This window comes from Salmo trutta, chromosome 37 (assembly GCF_901001165.1).
Source record: "Salmo trutta chromosome 37, fSalTru1.1, whole genome shotgun sequence".
Taxonomy (NCBI): Eukaryota; Metazoa; Chordata; class Actinopteri; order Salmoniformes; family Salmonidae; genus Salmo; species Salmo trutta.
In genome coordinates, this window is record NC_042993.1 from 19587360 (window position 1) to 19608036 (window position 20677).

At 38.8% G+C, this 20677-nt stretch overlaps 2 protein-coding genes across 5 annotated transcripts; one reads left to right on the plus strand and one right to left on the minus strand.

Annotated features, from left to right (window-relative positions):
* Positions 1 to 25: 25 nt before the first annotated feature.
* LOC115176588 (zinc transporter ZIP1) lies at positions 26 to 4337 on the minus strand. Of its 3 annotated transcripts, XM_029736664.1 has the most exons (5): positions 4182 to 4337; positions 3450 to 3743; positions 1973 to 2103; positions 1421 to 1607; positions 26 to 1315 (listed from the first exon to the last, which is right to left on the minus strand). In XM_029736664.1, the coding sequence occupies exons 2-5, from the start codon at positions 3640 to 3642 to the stop codon at positions 912 to 914; spliced, it is 915 nt and encodes a 304-aa protein (XP_029592524.1). In that variant the 5' UTR covers positions 3643 to 3743; positions 4182 to 4337; the 3' UTR covers positions 26 to 911. The 3 variants fall into 3 exon arrangements, with proteins under 3 accessions (XP_029592524.1, XP_029592523.1, XP_029592525.1); XM_029736663.1 differs by having other exon boundaries at positions 26 to 1607; XM_029736665.1 differs by having other exon boundaries at positions 26 to 1607; positions 3553 to 3743; positions 4182 to 4336.
* A 5491-nt stretch (positions 4338 to 9828) lies between these two features.
* On the plus strand, positions 9829 to 14463 carry LOC115176590 (cyclic AMP-responsive element-binding protein 3-like protein 4). Of its 2 annotated transcripts, none has more exons than XM_029736667.1 (10): positions 9829 to 10090; positions 10810 to 10950; positions 11132 to 11396; positions 11484 to 11626; positions 12053 to 12142; positions 12349 to 12455; positions 12725 to 12793; positions 12892 to 12976; positions 13072 to 13168; positions 13260 to 14463. In XM_029736667.1, exons 2-10 carry the CDS (start codon positions 10813 to 10815, stop codon positions 13589 to 13591), a joined length of 1326 nt encoding a protein of 441 aa, XP_029592527.1. In that variant the 5' UTR covers positions 9829 to 10090; positions 10810 to 10812; the 3' UTR covers positions 13592 to 14463. The 2 variants fall into 2 exon arrangements, with proteins under 2 accessions (XP_029592527.1, XP_029592526.1); XM_029736666.1 differs by having other exon boundaries at positions 9831 to 10090; positions 10810 to 10965.
* Positions 14464 to 20677: the final 6214 nt, after the last annotated feature.

Below are 20677 nucleotides of genomic sequence, written 5' to 3' on the forward strand. Positions count from 1 at the left end.
AAAATAACTAGGCACCATGTTGAAAATGATTTCAGATTACTTTTAATCAGTAAACCAGGTACAGATAAACAAGTCCTGATTTAAAAGTGAACATAAAAACAAGAGCAGCCATTTCAATTATTCAAACTCAAGTTTTACAAGAGAATAGAGGACTAATTCAAAGCTTTCTCACCACATGGCAGTGAAATAAGGGCCTATATTTTGATCTCAATGTAAGGCTCTGACAAAGAGCACACTCCATTTAGCTTTTTAAGCATTTAAAGTAATAGCCAGCTGTATATGCTCTTATTGTGTTTTTGCAGGGGCTAGGTAGTCATACTACTGAACAAACAAATGTTCTGTGAACAATTCAGGACACTGCTAGTCAGATTTCACAGCCAGCAAAACATTCGGATTGCTATATTATCAAACCAGGAGTTATACATTTCTCAAAAGTGCTCATATTTCCTTTTTTAATCCGGTTATTTTGAACACATCGTCACGGTATACAGAAAGCTGTTTGTGAAGTATGTTATTGTTTATATAAAAAATATAGATACATTAAAATTCTCAAATATCTAAAATAGAAAATGTTATGATGTTAATTTAAAAGATGGCAGGATTAGCATATATCCCTTTTTCAAAAATCTGAATGAATAACGTTCATCTACATAATAAAACTAAAAGACCTCTACTGAATCAAAAGTTTCCAGTGTAAGGCAAACCAGCATTCTCCCTGCACCTTAAGGAAACATGTTTGAATTAATGATACAGTTGAGTATCTTTTGGTCTCATGCTGTAAACATTGTTTAATGCTTATCAGTCCAAATTGCATTCTCACGGCGCAAAAGGAAATTTGTTTTTGTCTTATATCCCAGAAGGGTTGTCAGTTTTTCATAGAATCAGACCCTAAGCATTGATCTACAGAATATTTACATTTTGATGAACAGCACCCCAGTGACCACTGCGAAACCAGTGAGAATCATGGCCACCTTGGAGATGCGGTTCTGCGGGGAGCTCAGCTCATGGGGCAGGATCTCCATGAAGATGATATACAAAAAGGTGCCAGATGCCAGGCCTTCTAAGGTGGACCTGGCCAGCTGGTGCTGGGGGGACGACTTGGTCTCGGTGAGGGCAATGCCCAGCCCAATGCCCAACGGGGACATGAGGGCAAAGAGCAGGAGGCAACCTACCACGGCTGCCCGCCGCAGCTTGCCCTGGGCCAGCTTTAGGGCTAGACTGAAAGAGATGATGCTCTTGTGGAGGAGTAGAGCAACACAGATCTCCAGCACCTCTTGACTGTCCTCCTGTAACCCCACAGCCAGGCCCTCGAACACTGAGTGCAGAGATAAAGAAAATACTAGAATGAAGGCCCGGATGGCCGAGGTGGAGTTAAAGTCCACATGAAAGTGGGCATCCTCTCCCCCTCGTTCCTCCCTACCATGGAAGTGGTGGGAGTATCTCTGGCCATTTCTGTCATGTGATTGGACGCTGGATTCCACCAATAGTGCGCGTCTTTCTTCAGAGTGGCCCGCCGATCGGTCTTTGAGGGCCAAGACTATTTGCTCCAGCACCAGGACCAAGAAGAAGCCCATGGCCATGATAAACTCGGGTAGAGGGAACTGAAGCTGGAAGGGGTAGATTGACAGATAAGAAGTTAACACACACTTTATAACTTACCTGGCAGAATTAACTACGACAAAGCTAGCCTAATCAGTCAGCAGATTGAGCTGACAAATGTAACATAAAAAATACATTAAAAAAAGTGACTGCGAACAGAAATTGATGAGTCTTCACAGAAAGTCATACATCTGTATTTTTCTCAGCATTCAACTTTGACACAAAGATTAAATATGTAATTCTGACATCAAGCAATACAGGGTAGGCCAAGATAACGCTGTACTTCCTAAATACTAATCAGATGTGAAATGACTAACCGAAGGGCAGAAACCAAAAAAAGACACAGCTAATGAGGGACTCCCCAAATTCTTACTGTGATGCCCAGGCTACTAAATGCTTCATTGATCCCAGATAGGTAGTCAGGCACCAGGTCCAGAAGGCAAGTAGCAAAGAACACTCCTCCAGCGAAGCAGCTCACCAAGCTCACTACCTTGTGATGCATTTCTGTGGAATACAATAGACACAACTCAGCCACAAATGTATCAGCCAGTCATGCAAGTTTATTGAAAGGCTCTACAACAAGTAAAGTCAATGTTTTAACCTGTTGGTCTTCGTCTGGTCTCCATGGAAAAGATATACAGAGTTGACAGAATACATCTTGACAACATCCGGGAACAGATTACACAAAAGTGAGTAGGTATGTCCTCTTTTTACTAATTTACCTGCACTTAATTATTCAGCTCTGTGCAAAGTTATCAGATGTGCATGTAAGTTGAACCCACTTACATTCTACTGTCTTTACATGGATTTGGGGTTCTTTCTGTTTCGTGTAGGTTTTTTGAAAGGAAGGAACACATAGGAGTTGTCACGTCCTGACTATAGAAAGATGTTATTTTCTATGGTAGAGTAGGTCAGGGCGTGACAGGGGAGTTTTTCTAGTTTAGTTTTTCTATGTTGTCAGGTTCTAGTTTTGTATTTCTATGTTGGGTTTTGTTTGGGATGATCTCTTAATTATTATTCTACAATGTAGAACATTTTAAAAAATAAAGAAAAACCCTGGAATGAGATGGTGTGTCCAAACCTTTGACTGGTACTGTATGTTGTAGCTTAGACCCTATTTTTACATCATCTGAGGTTTTTGTGTTGTGCCCGCCATCGGTTGAGACACAACATGCTGTTGAATACAGGGTGGGTGTCATTTCAATCCTAGAAATATAATTCATAGAATGGACCTATCCCTTCAGACCTCTCCAATTCAGGTGGTACACCATTGACATTTTAATTGAATTTAAGTTTTTGCTTGTAATTACTAACACAAAGATTGCCACTGGTCCACCCATTGTCGAATGTCAACTTAAATGGTCATGTATATTCTATGATCTCTATTTCTATGATTTCAATAGGTTTCCTATGGAGAATTGACAGTATATGAAACACCTGATATTCCCATACAAGTCAACATTGTGTGTAATTGACATTTAAGAAGAAAAAACGTTTTTTTAAATAAAAATAAAAACATTTTTAAAGAAATTATGAAATAATTTAAAAACCCTGTTCATAAGTTTTTCAATATATAAATCTCAACTGTTTATCTTTTCCAGTGATTAAGAGATGGATGTCTCATGGTATGGTGTGTATGCAAAATAGGTCAAATTTGAGGACTTTTATCTCTTGACTATTTTGGCATTCAGGTCCAAAAAGTAACTTTCTGAGCACTTCTACAATGGGAAAATATGTAAGGATGGTTCTATTCAATTCAAAAGGGGTGCTGTCAAAAAGTGATTTAATACAAATGGCTTTACCGTTAAGTCACATTCTCTAAATTAATTTTGATCTAAAGTGCCACTTACCTGGGTCTACATTGCACCTCCCTGCCCCCCTGACTAAGCACAAAGGGGCGAAGCCACAAACCAGTGTGATGGAGAAAAGAACAACCAATGCTCCCAGCTTTACCTCCAGGCCAGGGACATCAGTTGGGTTCATCTGCACTTCAGATGGCCACCCGGAGAGGGCAACAGAAGAAGATCCTTTTCTGAGAGCCATGTCTGCACAACCTGCTTCTCTCTTACGTCTGAGTGAAACAGCAAAGTGTAGCTCTCAGACGCCCTCCATTGGCTTACAGTCGAATGGGGAGGGGAGACCACCTGCATCAGAAGTTTGAGGAACATTTGCCTACATTCAAATCAAGTCAATACAAATAAATGCAGTTTTAAATGTATTGCATACATTTTCATAGTGCCCATGGTTTAGGGTGAGAGACTTCTGTGACAATGTCACATTGTAACATCTGCTCTGGAATCTTGGCAAACAAATAATATGAATACCCAGATACAGTATGTGAAAGGATCTGGAAAGTAAAGTTTGTGTAGGAAAGGGGGGCATAGAAAGCATGTGACTGATCTAACATCAGATAACATTAAATTGCTTTACTGGGACTGTTATAATATCATGTATAGCTGGTTAGAAAGTTTTAAAAACTATAGCTATTCCATCAAAAGTTTTCAACAATTTGACTAAACGTATAGCTTTCTGCCTTTGGCATCTTTCACGTTACAAACAGCAAGCAATAAATAATGTATTACCTTCTGTCGTATTCTCTCATAAAAGGACAGCCTTGGTGAGCAGCTTCTATTGGCACAGACTTATTAACAAGTGGGAAAAAGGCAGCAAAACGACATTACTGCTATTCCAAAAAATTGCACTCCGTACGGGAAGTGATGAGTCAGCTGATCAGAATGAGGCTGGGACGACCTCGAGGGAGGGGCATATCCCGGATTCATCAACGCTCAGTGAAATCTGATCTCAAGTCAGATCTGCGTTTTAGCTGTCGATAGTTCATCTCAAGATTGGGGGTCTGCTAAACAGATCAGTTATCAGTTGTTTCGGAGCAACTTTGAACTTTCGCGGTCTATTCATTCGTGGACTTTTGAGACAAGATACTGTACATTGTATCACTCATTAAATCGCACACAATTGCAACAGATGAAGAATTGAGAGGACATCATGTGCCATCTCTAGACTTTGTATCAGTCCAGTAAATGTGCGAAATATGACAATGTCATGAGTACCAGTACCACACCTCTGCTGCATTCTCTAATCTAGTAGGATACATACCCGCTAAACATGTACAGTCAGGCGACGTAATTTGGACGTTTTTTGTTTCTGGTCCTGTCTGGACCAGTGGTCTTTATTTATTTTTTTGCTGCGGTCCGGACTGGCCTTGATTTCAACGTCAACAGACGTCTATGATTGGTTTAGATTTGGTCAGGTCCAGGCTGGAGTTGATTTGGCCACATATAAACTTCTATGATTGGTCCTGTAGGGTGTTTGCCTTTCACACCAAGAGCTGAGTTTGTTGTTCGCTACACTGGTGTCAGAAATGGGATGGCAGCATTGACCATGAAACATCATGATGAGTAGCCTAAGCAAAATGCTGGAATCTCCTTCTTAGATTTGTGGGAAGTACTGTAGTGAGCGAGTATAGACCAACACTTCCCATTAAGAATTTACAGACATTGATGTCTTTTGGATGTCTTATTTTTTTTATAGGGCTCTGTATTGTACCCTACTTTACTCTAATATACTCTACTAAACTATACTCTACTCTTACTGTACTCTATTGTACTCTACTGAATAAAACTTGACTGTCCTGTAATGTGCCATACTGTACTGTGCTCTACTGTACTAAACTGCCGTACTCTAATGTGATGTTTAAACTTGTTAAATATACTGGCTGATCGTACCACCCCCTGTAGAGCCTTGCGATCAGCGGCGGTGGAGTTGCCGTACCAGGCTGTGATGCAGCCTGACAGTATGCTCTCGATGGTGCTCCTGTAGAAACTGTGATTGGACAAGACACATTTCTTCAGCCTCCTAAGGTTGAAGAGTCACTGTAGTGCCTTCACCACAGTGTCCATGTGGTTTGACCATTTTAGCTCCTCGGAGATGTGTAAGCTGAGGAACTTGACGTTTTGGATCATCATCACAGTGACCCTGTTGATGAGGATGTGCCCAGCCTGGTTTTTACTGAAGTCCACAATCAGCTCCTTTGTTTTGCTGATGTTGAAGGAGAGGTTGTTTACCTGGCACTACTCCGACAGAGTGCCTAACTCCTCTTTGTAGGCCGTCTTGCCAGTGTTGGTAATCATGCCTACTACTGTCGTGTTGTCAGTGAACTTGATGATGGAGTTGGAACTGTGTGAGGCCACGCTGTTGTGGGTATAAAAGGAGTACAGGAGGGGACTGAGAACACACCCTTGTGGTTCCCCTGTATTGAGGATCAGTGTGGAGGTGATGTTGCCTACCTTCACCACCTGGTCAGGAAGTCCAGGACCCAGTTGCAGAGGAAGGAGTTCAGTCCCAGAGCCGTGAGCTTTGTGGTGAACATAGAGGGCACTATGGTATTGAAGGCAGAGCTGTAGTCGAACAGCATCCTCACATGTGCATTCCTTTTGTCCAGGTGGGTGAGGTACGTCTCGTGTCAGACTGTTATGTGAATTTCGTTATCAATGTTCATAAACTTCCATTAATCTACTCAGTCTGCAACCCAGAGTTTGTAAGATTCTGGTTGAATGAAACAGACTTGAGTCCCAGCTTACAATAGTCAAAATGTTTATTCACGAGGGTACTCTGAAGTCCATAATACAAAGACATCCATTTTATAATTCACTCCTTACTTACGCACATACATCCACACAAACAGTAGGTATCCTATGCACATACATACACATGAACAGTAGGTGGGTTATATCCCTCCCCAGAGTTCTCACCACTGTTTATCACTACCCAGCGCTGTCCGTTCCATTCCCCCGAGATTAGAGGAACCTTGAAAATGACTCCCTGTCCTATCATAAGTTTCTCAGAGTTCTAGCCAGGTCGGGTAATTGTTCTCGGTATTTTGTTCGGCACACACATTTATCTCCCTCCCAGTCCAACCTAGTTGGACTTATGTTTAATACTTTAATTATTCCTTATAGATTATTCCTTATACATTAAATAATTATACCCTGAAACGTAACCATTAGGGATTATAGTTTATGTAGTATGTATAAGGAATAATTAAAGTATTAAACATAAGTCCAACTAGGTTGGACTGGGAGGGAGATAAATGTGTGTGTGTATGTGTGTGCCGATGAAAATACCAAGAACAATTAAAACTGTGTTTGACTCGACCTCGCTAGAACTCTGAGAAACTTATAACTTCCTGTATAGAATAAAAATATCTTGATTGCATAGTATATTGTTTACAATTTAGGCCCATCTGTGTTTTTCAAAAGATCACCAACACAATTATTTTATGTATTTATTGAGAGAGGCAGAAATTGCTGATGCCACAACCCAGTTATTATGAGGTGAGATCATGTGAGATCATAAAGAGGCAAACCTTGCCTTGTATAAAAATAAAAAAAATGGAGTTCCATGAGTCATATATAACTGCCCTATTTTGCCATAGTATACAGGAGATCCTATCCAGTTTATATTTGCCATAATAAAACCATAAAAAACAAATAAACCATTAAACACAGTATAAAGGACATGAATATATTAAATACATTCTCTGACATTTTGGCTAGAGGCCTGGTTTGGAATTCAGCATGTAGCTTTTGAATTTGTTGTGTTATTATATGTACATGAATGCTCAACGACACTTTCTGTTTGTTTCCTCCAGCTCCAGATATTGTTAAAGGTCTCCAGCAAAAGCTCCTCTCAATAATCCTTGAAGAACATGACTGGAAGGGTTCTAACAAAACTGCTTTAGCCCAGGATGGATACTGGGATGCAGCTTTGCACACTCTTGGCAAATTCTCTCAACCAGCTTCGTGAGGTGGAATGCACCTGGAATGCATTTCAATTAACAAGTATGCCATGTTAAAAGTTAATTTGTGGAATTTCTTTCCTTAATGCGTTTGAGCCAATCAGTTGTGACAAGGTAGGAGGGTATACAGAAGATAGCCCTATTTGGTAAAAGACCATGCTCATATTATGGCAAGAACAGCTCAAATAAACAAAGAGAAACGACAGTCCATCATTACTTTAAGACATGAAGGTCAGTCAATCGGAAAATTTCAAGAACTTTTAAAGTTTCTTCAAGTGCAGTTGCAAAAACCATCAAGTGCTATGATGAAACTGGCTCTCATGAGGACCCCCACAGGAAAGAAAGACCAGAGGATAAGTTCATTAGAGTTACCAGCCTCGGAAATTGCAGCCCAAAAAAGAAATGCTTCACAGAGTTCAAGTAACAGAAACATCTCAACATCAACTGTTCAGAGAAGACTGCGTGAATAGGGCCTTCATGGTCAAATTGCTGCAAAGAAACCACTACTAAAAAGACACCAATAGGAAAAAGAGACTTGCTTGGGCCAAGAAACACGAGTAATGGACATTAGGTGGAAATCTGTCCTTTGGTCTGATGAGTCCAAATGTGACATTTTTGGTTCCAACCGCCGTGTCTTTGTGAGACGCAGAGTAGGTGTGTTATTTCATAGTTTTGATGTCTTCACTATTATTCTACAATGTAGAAAATAGTGACCAATTTGTAAGTCGCTCTGGATAAGAGCGTCTGCTAAATGACGTAAATGTAAATGTAGTGAAAATAAAGGAAAAACCTTGAATGAGTAGGTGTTTCCAAACTTTTGACTGGTACTGTAAGTATAGAAGATGAGATATCCAGTCAAGTATCAGAGTAGGTTTCTAAGCTGTGCCAGGAACAGAGCACAGACTGAATCAAGGCTGTGACCAAAAATGTTGATGTTAAAATGGAGGGCAATAGGGCACTGGGTATGGTGCAGAGACTGAGAGCATTGGGCTTGAGTGGGCAGTCTGCTACCCAGTTCAGCCCCCTCCTGCGAAGCACTTCCAGATTAGCCTCCATTAGCATCAGTGGCTCCCAGTCATTGATAATGGTGCCACACAACAGTAGGTTTTCAACCACATGTATGCTCAGCACTGCTTTTTCTGCCTGCTTGGCTCAGGGTCACTGGGTTAAAGGCCTCAGCCTTGTACTTTTGGTCGAGTCTCTGTTGTAGTTCCTCAACGAAAGATCCTATGTCACCTACCTCACAACACAAAGAAGGAATGCCCTAACACAGACACAATAGATGATTCAAGAGAGCGGGCTATTTCAGCTCAAGATACATTGCATGATGCATGTCCATACATATAATTATAAATAACACAACTAGAGAATGTTATATGTCAAATGACTGGACCTCAGAACTGTGGCCATCAAGGACTGCAGTTGTGCACATCCCTGCTCAATAAAAACCACACTGGCATGCAAGCTATGTAGGCCTACCTCTTTGGCCAACAAGAGATATCTAGACAGTTTTTCAGATGATGGGTCGTGTCCTGGGCACAGTTTTCGGGCAAGTGACCTGTGAAAAGTGACTGCAGGCATACTCTGTCACATGTCTCTGGACGGCACCAGTAATCCCCTGGCCACTCACATTAGGAGCCACCCCCAGCCCTTGCACCACAATGGTCTCCCCACCATCCACCAGCAGCACAGACTTTAACGCCACCTACAGGGTAAAGGGAATGATACAATTTCACAAAGTTGCATTCAAGATCGCAACATTTGGCTGCCTTTTCCATTCTTGATCAGTCAATCAACTACAAAGAATGGTGAGACAAAAAGATCAGTGTCTATTGGAAATAGATATGTGCAAAGAGAGCAGTGAACACATACAAAGATTGACTCACCACTCTGCTATCCATTTTTGCAAGGAACACCAGCAGACCAGGCTCTTCCAGCCATCATTGATGTTCCAGACATGTAGTCCAAACCATCAAAACTGCTTTGAGATATCCATGACTTGTTCAAAGTCAGAACTCCAGATGGTGTCACACTTTTAGATTTTGCCATGATCCCCTGATTTTGCTCTGACTTTCCTACTGCAAAAACGTCTCAATAGAGAATGTTGGCAAAAGTATAGGCCTTTGCCTACTTCAGAACTCAATACGATACTGTAACTAATCCTTTCCAGTATGTCCAGTATCATCTCTAACTCACTGCTACATTTTGCCTCCAAAGTATTCACACCCTCTTCTGTTTTTTTTATTGGTAAATTGCCTTGCCCAATCAAAGGAGTAAAGTGGGAGGGACTTCGGGGTTATTTGACGATTTTGGACTGCACAACGTCGGTGTAAATGTACTGATTTATAAAAGGGACATGTTTTTGCATTATGGCATAAGTAAGAAACAGAGAGAAATCCACATACTCTATCAGTTAGTGATTTTTAGAGCCAACAGGTTGCGTTTAGGCGACGCACATCCGCCGTGTGAGTATGGTTATTCGCCCTACGGGATGATTGACATAAGAATTGCCAGCTGGATTTTTGGGAGAAATGCGTCTTACGCTGGTTGATCTTTAAACACTACTCGTCTGCATTTTTCTTCTCACGTTGGGCCTACTATTGTTGTAATGCACTTGAAGTAGACCTATAATATATATTCGGAACAATCATCGCTTCTGAAAACAGCAGCAGACAAGTAAGTTGTTTGTGGTGACATGAGGCTATAGTCGGAGAGTACAATGTAACTCTTGTTTATCCTGCTTGACAGGGAAGGGAATCCTACACATGATCGACGTATAGTGTCAAACTCAACATCTAATTCGAACCAATAAGGCAATCGATTACGAATGTTGAATTTTAATGGATCAACTTTATTCAAGTTCCGCCATTTAATAGTGTGAGATCATTATCTGAACACTTGGCAGGCAATATAGAAAACATACGTATAGACAGACTGTAGTTTATTAAAGACTACTGGTGTGGGTCACGTGATACTATTATTTCTGCTTGCCTAACTTGTAGGTCTACATATTACATTTGAGGCCAAAAAAGTCTAATGGTTGTGATTTTATGAGGGGTACAATTGCTATTGAGAGCCTATCAGTTTTTAATGCAACTGTGTGTGTGTGTGTGTGTGCGTGCGTGTACCAGGATGTTGATATCCTCTTGCGAAAGGACTCCCACTGATCAAACAGTAATAATATATATAGCTCCACCCTTTAACAGCTCTCTGAGCAGTTGCCACACCTTCTTCATGCTTTATAAATCTTAATTTATGACAACATAGATATGAGTTTCAAATACTTTAATAACAAAGAGTTGTAACATTGACAGTGCAATAAGAGAAGTACACAAAAGTGAACTGAATTGATACATATTTTGTAGTACTTCTAACTGCTGTTTTGTTTCTTCTAGGACATGGATGTAGAGAATGGAGAGCTGTTTTTTGGACACAAGGAGGACAGTATGACAGAGGAGAGTTGGGGACTGGAAGGGCCATTTTCTTGCTCTGATGTCATCTATGCTGGCTCTGAAAAACCCCTGGATGAATGCACGGTAGACACCCAAAGTGTGCGGATGGTTTCCCATTATGACTAGTTGTACAATATAGTGAGCCAAGTTGCAAAGACCTGGGGCTATGTTTACTCAACTTTATTTCTTAACACATTAGTAACATGTAATAATGTATTATACCATTTGCTTAAAGTATTACCAAATTCCTCTCCATATGTTACAGGGTCTAAATGACAGCGAGCCAGAGGATGTGCTTTATGCCATCAACCCAAATGATGTCTTCCCTACCAGAGCCCCAGTGGAGACCTCCTCAGAGAGCGACAGTGGCATCTCTGAGGAACCTTGCTCCGAGAGCCCCCTAGCAGCCACGGTGGACCCCTCTCAGGCCCCCACAACTATCTATCAGGTGGTCTATGACATCAGCACCCTGGCCAACATCAAGATGGAGCCAGAGCAGCATAGTGTCGATGTCATATCCATAGAACTCGGTGTGTGTGTGTGTGTGTGTGTGTGTGTGTGTGTGTGAGTGAGTCCATGTGTGTTGGGTGGGAGTTTACTCTCTTTTCCTGTGTCAGATGAGTGGCGTTCTCAGATGTTGATCTCGGAGTCCTGTATTGTCAACGAGTTACCCCAAGTATCCACTGGGAGATTTGACCATGGTCACCTTTCTACCCACTCTGCTTCCACCTCAGGCCCCACCAGTCCAGACAGCCCACTGGTGAGACTTAAAGGGGGCAAGTTGACTCAAAAATCAGAATTTTCAGATATTTTCACAACACTAAAGTGGTCTAATGCCAAGATAAGTCCATATTCAATGGCATCTGTTGTGAAGATCCCGCCATATGCATTAGAACAAAGTTGCAGGGCTCAATCACAAATAAATAGGGAATGTTTTTACCATCTTATTAGATGTAAACAGTGACAATCTTTCCTGCTTACTTATAATTGAGGCCTGCAAATGTATTGTAAAGATGTGGTGAAATCCATAGGCCTCAGTCCCTAATGCATGGAGAAGATGGGAGCAATATGAAGATAGTGGGGGAGGGCGATTGTTAGTCTGAGACCCCAGGTGGTTGTTCAAGTGTCTCTCTATGGGATTATGGAGGTGAGGATTATAAACACAATATCCTCTTCTCCTGATCAGCTTTACCCTGATCTCACGCTGACTGAGGAGGAGCAGAAACTGCTGAACCAAGAGGGGATCTCTCTGCCCAACAACCTGCCACTCACCAAGGTCAGACACACACGTACGGTAGATGGTACACTATTCTATGTACCCCAAATCCATTATTCCCCTGCATGCACTTGGATTACATTACAATTGCATAACAACTTTGACATGACAAATTACTTTGTTGTATATTTTTTATGATTTGACTGAAATTGTTTAGCTCTTGAGTTGAATTGCATCTAAATGTACTGGACTGAATTCCCTTCTAGGCTGAGGAACGGATTCTGAAAAAAGTGAGACGCAAAATACGCAACAAACAGTCAGCCCAGGACAGCCGTCGCAGGAAGAAGGACTATGTGGATGGGCTTGAGAGCAGGTGAGGCCTGAGGCTTCTATTTGGCTCCATGAAAATTGGACCCACTATGTAGTTCATGGTGGATAACCTCTATAAACAAGTCACTTGCATTTCCTTAGCATTTTCATTTGTTGTACAACAGCGAGGCATGTGCAGTAGGAAGTCCTGACAATGGGTCCTTATGTTCTATTCTACCACTGAGTTATTCTTGACTCTCCCTAATGGGGCGACACTGTCGGACAGTAGGAATGCTTTTCTGTCAGTGACCCTAGGTATTTTCTGTGTCTCAGGGCAGCGGCTTGCTCAGCGCAAAACAAAGAGCTGCAGAGGACCGTGGAACAGCTGGAGAAACACAACATGTAACTAAATTGGCTATCACCTTTTTGCACTGATGATGCTCAATGATGATGTTTGTGTCTTTTTAGTTCTGGTGTTTTTATAATATCTCCATGCACAGGTCTCTCCTGGCTCAGCTGCGCAGGCTACAGTCGCTGATCAAGCAGACGGTCACTAAAGCAGCACAGACCAGCACCTGCATCATGGTGAGATCAACATGTCTTTCCTCCATGCCTTTGTGTACTTTCAGGGTGATCTTAAAAAAAAGTGAATTTAACGTGTGTCTGTTGTTTCCCATCAGATTATCCTCTTCTCTCTGGGTCTCATCATCTTCCCAAGTTACAGCCCCTTCCACTGGGGCGCCTCATCCATAGAAGAGGACTATACACCAAAAGGAGGTTAGTTATCCATTTAGGAATTAATAATGGATTATTTTTCTTCTGAAAACTATGAAAGTTAAATAGCCTTCCCTCTTCTTTACTGTTTCAGTTATCTCCAGAAACATCCTCACAGATCCTGCTTCATCCTTGCAAGCTGCTGAGAAAGTGGATAACCATATAATTCAGCCAGATTCCCTACCCGTTTCCCGTGACCTCAGTCAATCAGATTCCCCGGATGCTTCCAGAATACTAAAGCAACCAATAGAAAGTCCCGAAATCACTGACATTGAGGGTGTGGCCCTGGAGGAGAGCCAACCAGGGAACAGCTCGACTCTGGTTGACGGGCAGACTGAACCTCTGGCCCTGGGCCTGGTGTCAGCAACAGGAAAAGGGAGCACAAGCCTTGACCCCACCAAACCAGCCCACGCTGATGAGATGTAGACAGTGTTGATGATCTAGTTTGACTGCATTCCATTTGCTTTATAGAGCTCTTCAAAGCTCCTTGCCTTCATTATGGACAATGGGAGGAATATGCTGGGGCAGTCCAATATGCTGCCCTATTACCACATTGGTTTTCAACCAGACCCCTTTGGTGCCTTAAATGCCTAACCATTGCCTTACTCTTTTTTTTTGCTGTGGTGCAAACAAGGTTTAATCTGGGATTCTGTGGAATGGTCTTCAAAATGGGTTAAACATTTTTGACTTTTCTATTTAAGTACCACTTCTTAATGTTTGTATGGTAAAGGTTCCAGTACATTTATAACTTTAAACTCCGAAGAGTTAGTTAGTACATCCTGTGGGAAGGATGAAGGTTGTTAGGTTGTAGCTGGAAAAACACCACAGATATGAATATATTGTTTTGGTTATGCATACTTTAAGCAAGTCTTAGTGTACACCACACACACACTCCTTGAAAGTGAGCCTACACCGATGGATTATGTTTTTGACTAACTACCTTACTCGTGTGTACATTAACATGTTTGTGAAACTGCCTAGCTAGTTTCTGACTGGCATCTGTGCTCAATGTAGTTTGCAGCTCCCATAACTGAATGCTGAGAGACTCATTTTGCACTGTAAGCAAACTGTCATATCTTTTGCGTGTACTTAAAAATGTTGTTTGGCCCTCATTCGGTTAAGAGATAAACATTGTGTACAATCCAAACATGTCCTTATCTTAAGCATGACATTGTGGTCCAAATGTATACTCTTCACAGAACTTGCTATCCTAATTTTAGTGGTTGCTGGTGTCCTATTTTATGTGCTTTACTTTATATTTATTAAATGGGAACAATACTGTTTTTGCTTTATGGTAATTATATAGCCTACCTGAAGTTTGACTATTCAAAGCATTGAAGAAATCCATGAAAAAATGTATTGACAACTGCCATAACTACGCTTGCCCTATGGATAATCTCGTGCTTTCGAATGCTGTTGAAGATGACGAGTTCACTGATCTGGAGCAATACACAAGAAGATGGAACCTGAGACTCTACGGCGTGCCAGAGGTGGAGAATGAGGATGTGCAACGAGAGGCTATCTGCATCTGCCAAGAAGTTATGCCTGCAGAGAAGAACAAAGTTGGTGATACCATCGATGTTGTGCATCGTCTCGGCAAGAAGCAACAGCAAAACGATTCAAGACCAAAGGGTATCATCATCCTCTTGACTGACAGATTCTACAGGGATGCTGTCTGGAAAGCTGCTAGGAAGAAGGCGTTCCTTCAGAGTCATAGTCTGCGTTTCGCCGAGCATCTCAGCCCGGAGGACATAGAAACAAGGAACAAGTTGTGGCCAACAATCAAGAAAGCAGGAAATGAGGGAAAGGCTTCATCAACGGTTCCAAAATTGATATTCCTCCCTAGAATCTCACCAGAGGGAACAGATTGATGGTTTCAGCCATGGTATTCTCATTTTCCTTGTACTGATTAACATGACCTAACAAGCCTCAGGTGACTATTTTTCAGAACACTCAGGTACCTCAATAATTTATTAGCTTGTTCTTGTATGACCAGACCAGAAGAAAGCCTATTGTGTTTACAAACTCACGAAGAAGACTGAAAGTTGTATTTATTTTTTATGTGTACAGTAACTAAGATGCTGTTTTAAAGGGGCATACAGCTCTGCTCTGACTTTACACAGTTATTTTTCTATTTAGTTATTAATACTTATTTCCAAGTGAAATGGGTCTTAGGATGTGTATATGTAAAACATTTTTACTCTTAATTTTTTTTTATGATCAGTTTTCATATTAACTTAAAATCCTTTTATTTTTTTAATTATTATTTTGTATTTTATTTTTATTTCTTAGAATAGTCCCTGATTACACTAAAGAGGGTTTTTAGTCTCTCTTACTACAGAGAACCCTTGGTTTGGTCTTGAACATAATTTTCTGTTGAGTTGAATTTCATAAGCCCGATAACAACTAGCTCAAAGTTTATGGTATAAGCTATTTTCACTAAGTTGACTTAAATGGTGCAGATCTTGGTTCCTTATCGCTTACGTTCACTGCTCCTACGTTTTTGACTCATCCTACAATTTATACTTTTATATTATCTTTGTTGTTTTGTCTTTGTCTATACTTGCTCTTAATGCTAGGGGGTTACGAAACAATGTGAAGCGCAAGGCCTTATTTTTATTTGCTAAACAATTATGAACAGATTTTTGCTTTTTTCAAGAGTCTCACTCAATTTCTGCTGATGCCAACTTCTGGAGGTCACAGTGGGGTAACGATATTTGGCTTTCCTATGGATCTGAACGCTCCGCTGGGGTCACTACAATGAAAAATACCTTTGGTGGTAATATTCTACACTCAGAATGTGACCCATTTGGCCACTTTATTTGTCTTGTGATCAGTTACAATGACATTATGCTAATTACTGTAAACAACTACATGTACAACACCAAACATGAAAATTATGAGTTGCTTGGATCTATAGAGAAACATGTACTTCATTGATTATCTAAATTTCCTAATTCGTTATTATTGATAGTAGGGAACTTTAACATTACAAAAGATAACTCATCTGATACATGGCCCCCAGGTAGGCCAACCAGTCAGAATTTGGGCTTAATAATTTTTATGGAAAAGTTTAATCTTACTGATATATGGAGAGAGAGGTTTCCGGCCAACAGATCGTTCACTTGGAGTAACAAAACAGGTTCCAGACAGTCCAGAATAGATTTGTGGCTTATATCCAAATGTATTGATAGTGAGTGTGTTACTACAAATATTTGTACTACTCCCCTCACAGATCATAGGGCCATTTACATTGATATAAAAATATTTACCCCTGATACTAATCTTGGTAGAGCATCCTACTGGAAGCTAAATAGCTTGTTATTAAATAATGATATAGTTAAGTTTGAGGTTAAAGATTTGCTCTCACACTTTTGGGAAAGGGCTGGTGAAGAAAACTCTTATTGCAAGAACTATGAGCTCTTTAAATTTGAGGTGTCCAAATACCTTAGAAAATACAGTAGTAATCTTGCTAAGACCAGAAGAGCTGAGGAGGAAAAGGTGATCATTAAGATAACTTCCCTTTCTCAGAGGTCCCCAGCCGGCCTCTGGGGGGAGGAGAAGATGGAACTGATTGAGTTACAAAATAAACTGAACAATATATATAGATTAAATCAACTGGATAATATATATAGATTAAATCAACTATAATATATATATAGATTAAATAAACTGGATAATAAATATAGATTAAATCAACTGGATATTAAATATAGATTAAATAAACTGGATAATATATATATATATTAAATAAACTGGATAATATATATAGATTAAATCAACTGGATATTAAATATAGATGAAATAAACTGGATAATATATATTGATTAAATCAACTGGATAATACATTTTGATTAAATAAACAGAATAATATATATATATTAAATAAACTAGATAATATATATAGATTAAATAAACTAGATAATATATATATAAATTAAATAAACTGGATAATATATATAGATTAAATCAACTGGATATTAAATATAGATGAAATAAACTGGATAATATATATTGATTAAATCAACTGGATAATACATTTTGATTAAATAAACAGAATAATATATATATTAAATAAACTAGATAATATATATAGATTAAATAAACTAGATAATATATATATAAATTAAATAAACTGGATAATATATATAGATTAAATCAACTGGATAATAAATATAGATTAAATCAACTGGATAATATATATAGATTAAATAAACTGGATAATATATATAGATTAAATAAACTGGATAATATATATAGATTAAATCAACTGGATAATATATATAGATTAAATAAACTGGATAATAAATATAGATTAAATCAACTGGATAATAAATATAGATTAAATCAACTGGATATTAAATATAGATTAAATCAACTGGATAATATATATAGATTAAATAAACTGGATAATATATATAGATTAAATCAACTGGATAATATATATAGATTAAATCAACTGGATATTAAATATAGATGAAATAAACTGGATAATATATATTGATTAAATCAACTGGATAATACATTTTGATTAAATAAACAGAATAATATATATATATTAAATAAACTAGATAATATATATATATTAAATAAACTAGATAATATATATATAAATTAAATAAACTGGATAATATATATAGATTAAATCAACTGGATAATAAATATAGATTAAATCAACTGGATAATATATATAGATTAAATCAACTGGATAATATATATAGATTAAATCAACTGGATAATGTATATAGATTAAATCAAATAGATAATATATATATAGATTAAATCAACTGGATATTAAATATAGATTAAATCAACTGGATAATAAATATAGATTAAATCAACTGGATATTAAATATAGATTAAATCAACTGGATATTAAATATAGATTAAATCAACTGGATATTAAATATAGATTAAATCAACTGGATAATATATATAGATTAAATCAACTGGATAATATATATAGATTAAATAAACTGGATAACATATATAGATTAAATAAACTGGATAATATATATAGATTAAATAAACTGGATAATATATATAGATTAAATAAACTGGATAATATATATAGATTAAATCAACTGGATAATAAATATAGATTAAATCAACTTGATTTAATCTATATAGATTATTGCTCAGCAAGGAAGAAGCCACTGCTCCAAAACCGGCATAAAAAAGCCAGACTGCAGTTTGCAACTGCACATGGGGACAAAGATCGTACCTTATGGAGAAATGTCCTCTGGTCTGATGAAACAAAAATAGAACTGTTTGGCCATAATGACCATCGTTATGTTTGGAGGAAAAAGGGGGAGGCTTGCAACCCGAAGAACACCATCCCAACCATGAAGCACGGGGGTGGCAGCATCATGTTGTGGGGGTGCTTTGCTGCAGGAGGGACTGGTGCACTTCACAAAATAGATGGCATCATGAGAAAGGAAAATTGTGTATATATTGAAGCAACATCTCAAGACATCAGTCAGGAAGTTAAAGCTTGGTCGCAAATGGGTCTTCCAAATGGACAATGACCCCAAGCATACTTCCAAAATTGTGGCAAAATGGCATAAGGACAACAAAGTCAAGGTATTGGAGTGGCCATCACAAAGCCCCGACCTCAATCCTATAGAAAATTTGTGGGCAGAACTGAAAAAGCTTGTGTGAGCAAGGAGGCCTACAAACGTGCCTCAGTTACACCAGCTCTGTCAGGAGGAATGGGCCAAAATTCACCCAACTTATTGTGGGAAGCATGTGGAAGGCTACCCGAAACATTTGACTCAAGTTAAACAATTTAAAGGCAATGCTACCAAATACTAATTGATTGTATGTAAACTTCTGACCCACTGGGAATGTGATGAAAGAAATAAAAGCTGAAATAAATCATTCTCTCTACTACTATTTGGACATTTCACATTCTTAAAATAAAGTGGTGATCCTAACTGACCTAAGACAGGGAATTTTTACTAGGATTAAATGTCAGGAATTGTGAAAACTGAGTTTAAATGTATTTGGCTAAGGTGTATGTAAACTTCTGACTTCAACTGTATATAGATTAAAAGCAGAAGGAGCCTTTATCAGATCTAGGAAAAAATGGCTTGAGGAGGGACGACAGAATTCATCCTATTTCTTTTAGACTTTCATTCTACAAATAATAAAATAAAATAAATAAAATAACACTATCCATAAGTTACACATTGATGGTGTTATTACAGACGACCAAAAATGAATCGCTAAATACTGTAGCAATTTTTACAGGAAATTGTATAGCTCTACGTACTCTCAGGAATCCACAGATATGTTTTTTGACTCACTGAATAATGTTCACTCTATCAGTGATACAGAATCTGTTTTATTAATCACCCAACTTCTTACAAATTCTTTAAATAATAGTCCTGTACAAGGTATTTCCATAGCTGATAAAGAAATTATAAGCCAGCTGGCTGACGATACTACACTTTTTCTGAAAGACGCCAACCAAATTCCCATATTGATCAATGTGATACAATCCTATTCCAAAGCATCTGGTCTACATCTTAACATTAATAAATGTGAACTCATGGCAGTCAAAGATTGTGTGACCCCTTCATATTATGGTATTCCAGTAAAAAAAATAACTTATATATTTAGGCATAACCATTACTAAGGATCAGATGTCTGGAGGCGTACTAAATTTTAACCCTTAACCCTCTCATTAAAAAGAAAACAGAAGAAGCTAAATCAATGGCTACAGAGGGTGTCGTGACTTCCGCCGAAGTCGGTTCCTCTCCTTGTTCAGGCGGTGCTCGGCGTCGCCAGTCTTCTAGTCATCATCGTTCCACTTTTCATTTTCCATTTGTTTTATCTTGTCTTCTCACACACCTGGTCTTTATTTCCCTCATTACATGTTGTGTATTGAACCCTCGGTTCCCCCCATGTCTTTGTGCGGAATTGTTTATTTTAAGTGCATGTGCACGTTGTCTCTGGTGCGCAACGGGTTTTGTACCCATTTGTTTGTTGTTCTGGTTACTAGTGGTTTTTATGAATAAAACTGCTCCGTTGATTACCCAGTTTTGCTCTCCTGCGCCTGACTTCCCTGCCGCCAGTTACGCACTCCCTTACAGAGGGACTTATCTTTAAAAGGAAGAGTCCTAATAACCAAAGCTGAAGGTATCTCTAGGCTAACATATGGCGCTCTATCTTTATATCTTGATGGTAAAATAAGCAAGGAGATAGACCAGATGCTTTTCAACTTTCTGTGGAGAAACCTTACCCATTACATTAGGAAAACTGTTGTAATGAACAATTTTGAGTATGGTGGGCTGAATTTTCTGGACTTTACTCCCTTAAATAATACTTTCAAGATCAATTGGATAAAAGACCCACTTCTATGTGGAATTGTATTCCTGTCTTTACTTTTGGTGGCCTTAACTTCATGTTGGTTTGCAATTATAATATTGACAAAGTTCCAGTGAAACTCTCTGCTTTTCATTAGCAGGTTTTCTTGTCATGGTCCTAAATTTATTACCATATTTTTTC

Excerpts from the sequence above, each read along its gene's own strand:
- LOC115176588 (XM_029736663.1), bottom strand. The coding sequence starts at position 3,642 with ATGGCTCTCAGAAAAGGATCTTCTTCTGTTGCCCTCTCCGGGTGGCCA. Across the intron at positions 2,104-3,449 it reads GAGGTGCAATGTAGACCCAG|AAATGCATCACAAGGTAGTG; the intron begins GTAAGTGGCACT and ends TGTATTCCACAG. Across the intron at positions 1,608-1,972 it reads TTAGTAGCCTGGGCATCACA|CTTCAGTTCCCTCTACCCGA; the intron begins GTAAGAATTTGG and ends TACCCCTTCCAG.
- LOC115176590 (XM_029736666.1), top strand. The coding sequence starts at position 10,813 with ATGGATGTAGAGAATGGAGAGCTGTTTTTTGGACACAAGGAGGACAGT. Across the intron at positions 11,627-12,052 it reads CCAGTCCAGACAGCCCACTG|CTTTACCCTGATCTCACGCT; the intron begins GTGAGACTTAAA and ends TCTCCTGATCAG. Across the intron at positions 12,794-12,891 it reads CAGCTGGAGAAACACAACAT|GTCTCTCCTGGCTCAGCTGC; the intron begins GTAACTAAATTG and ends CTCCATGCACAG.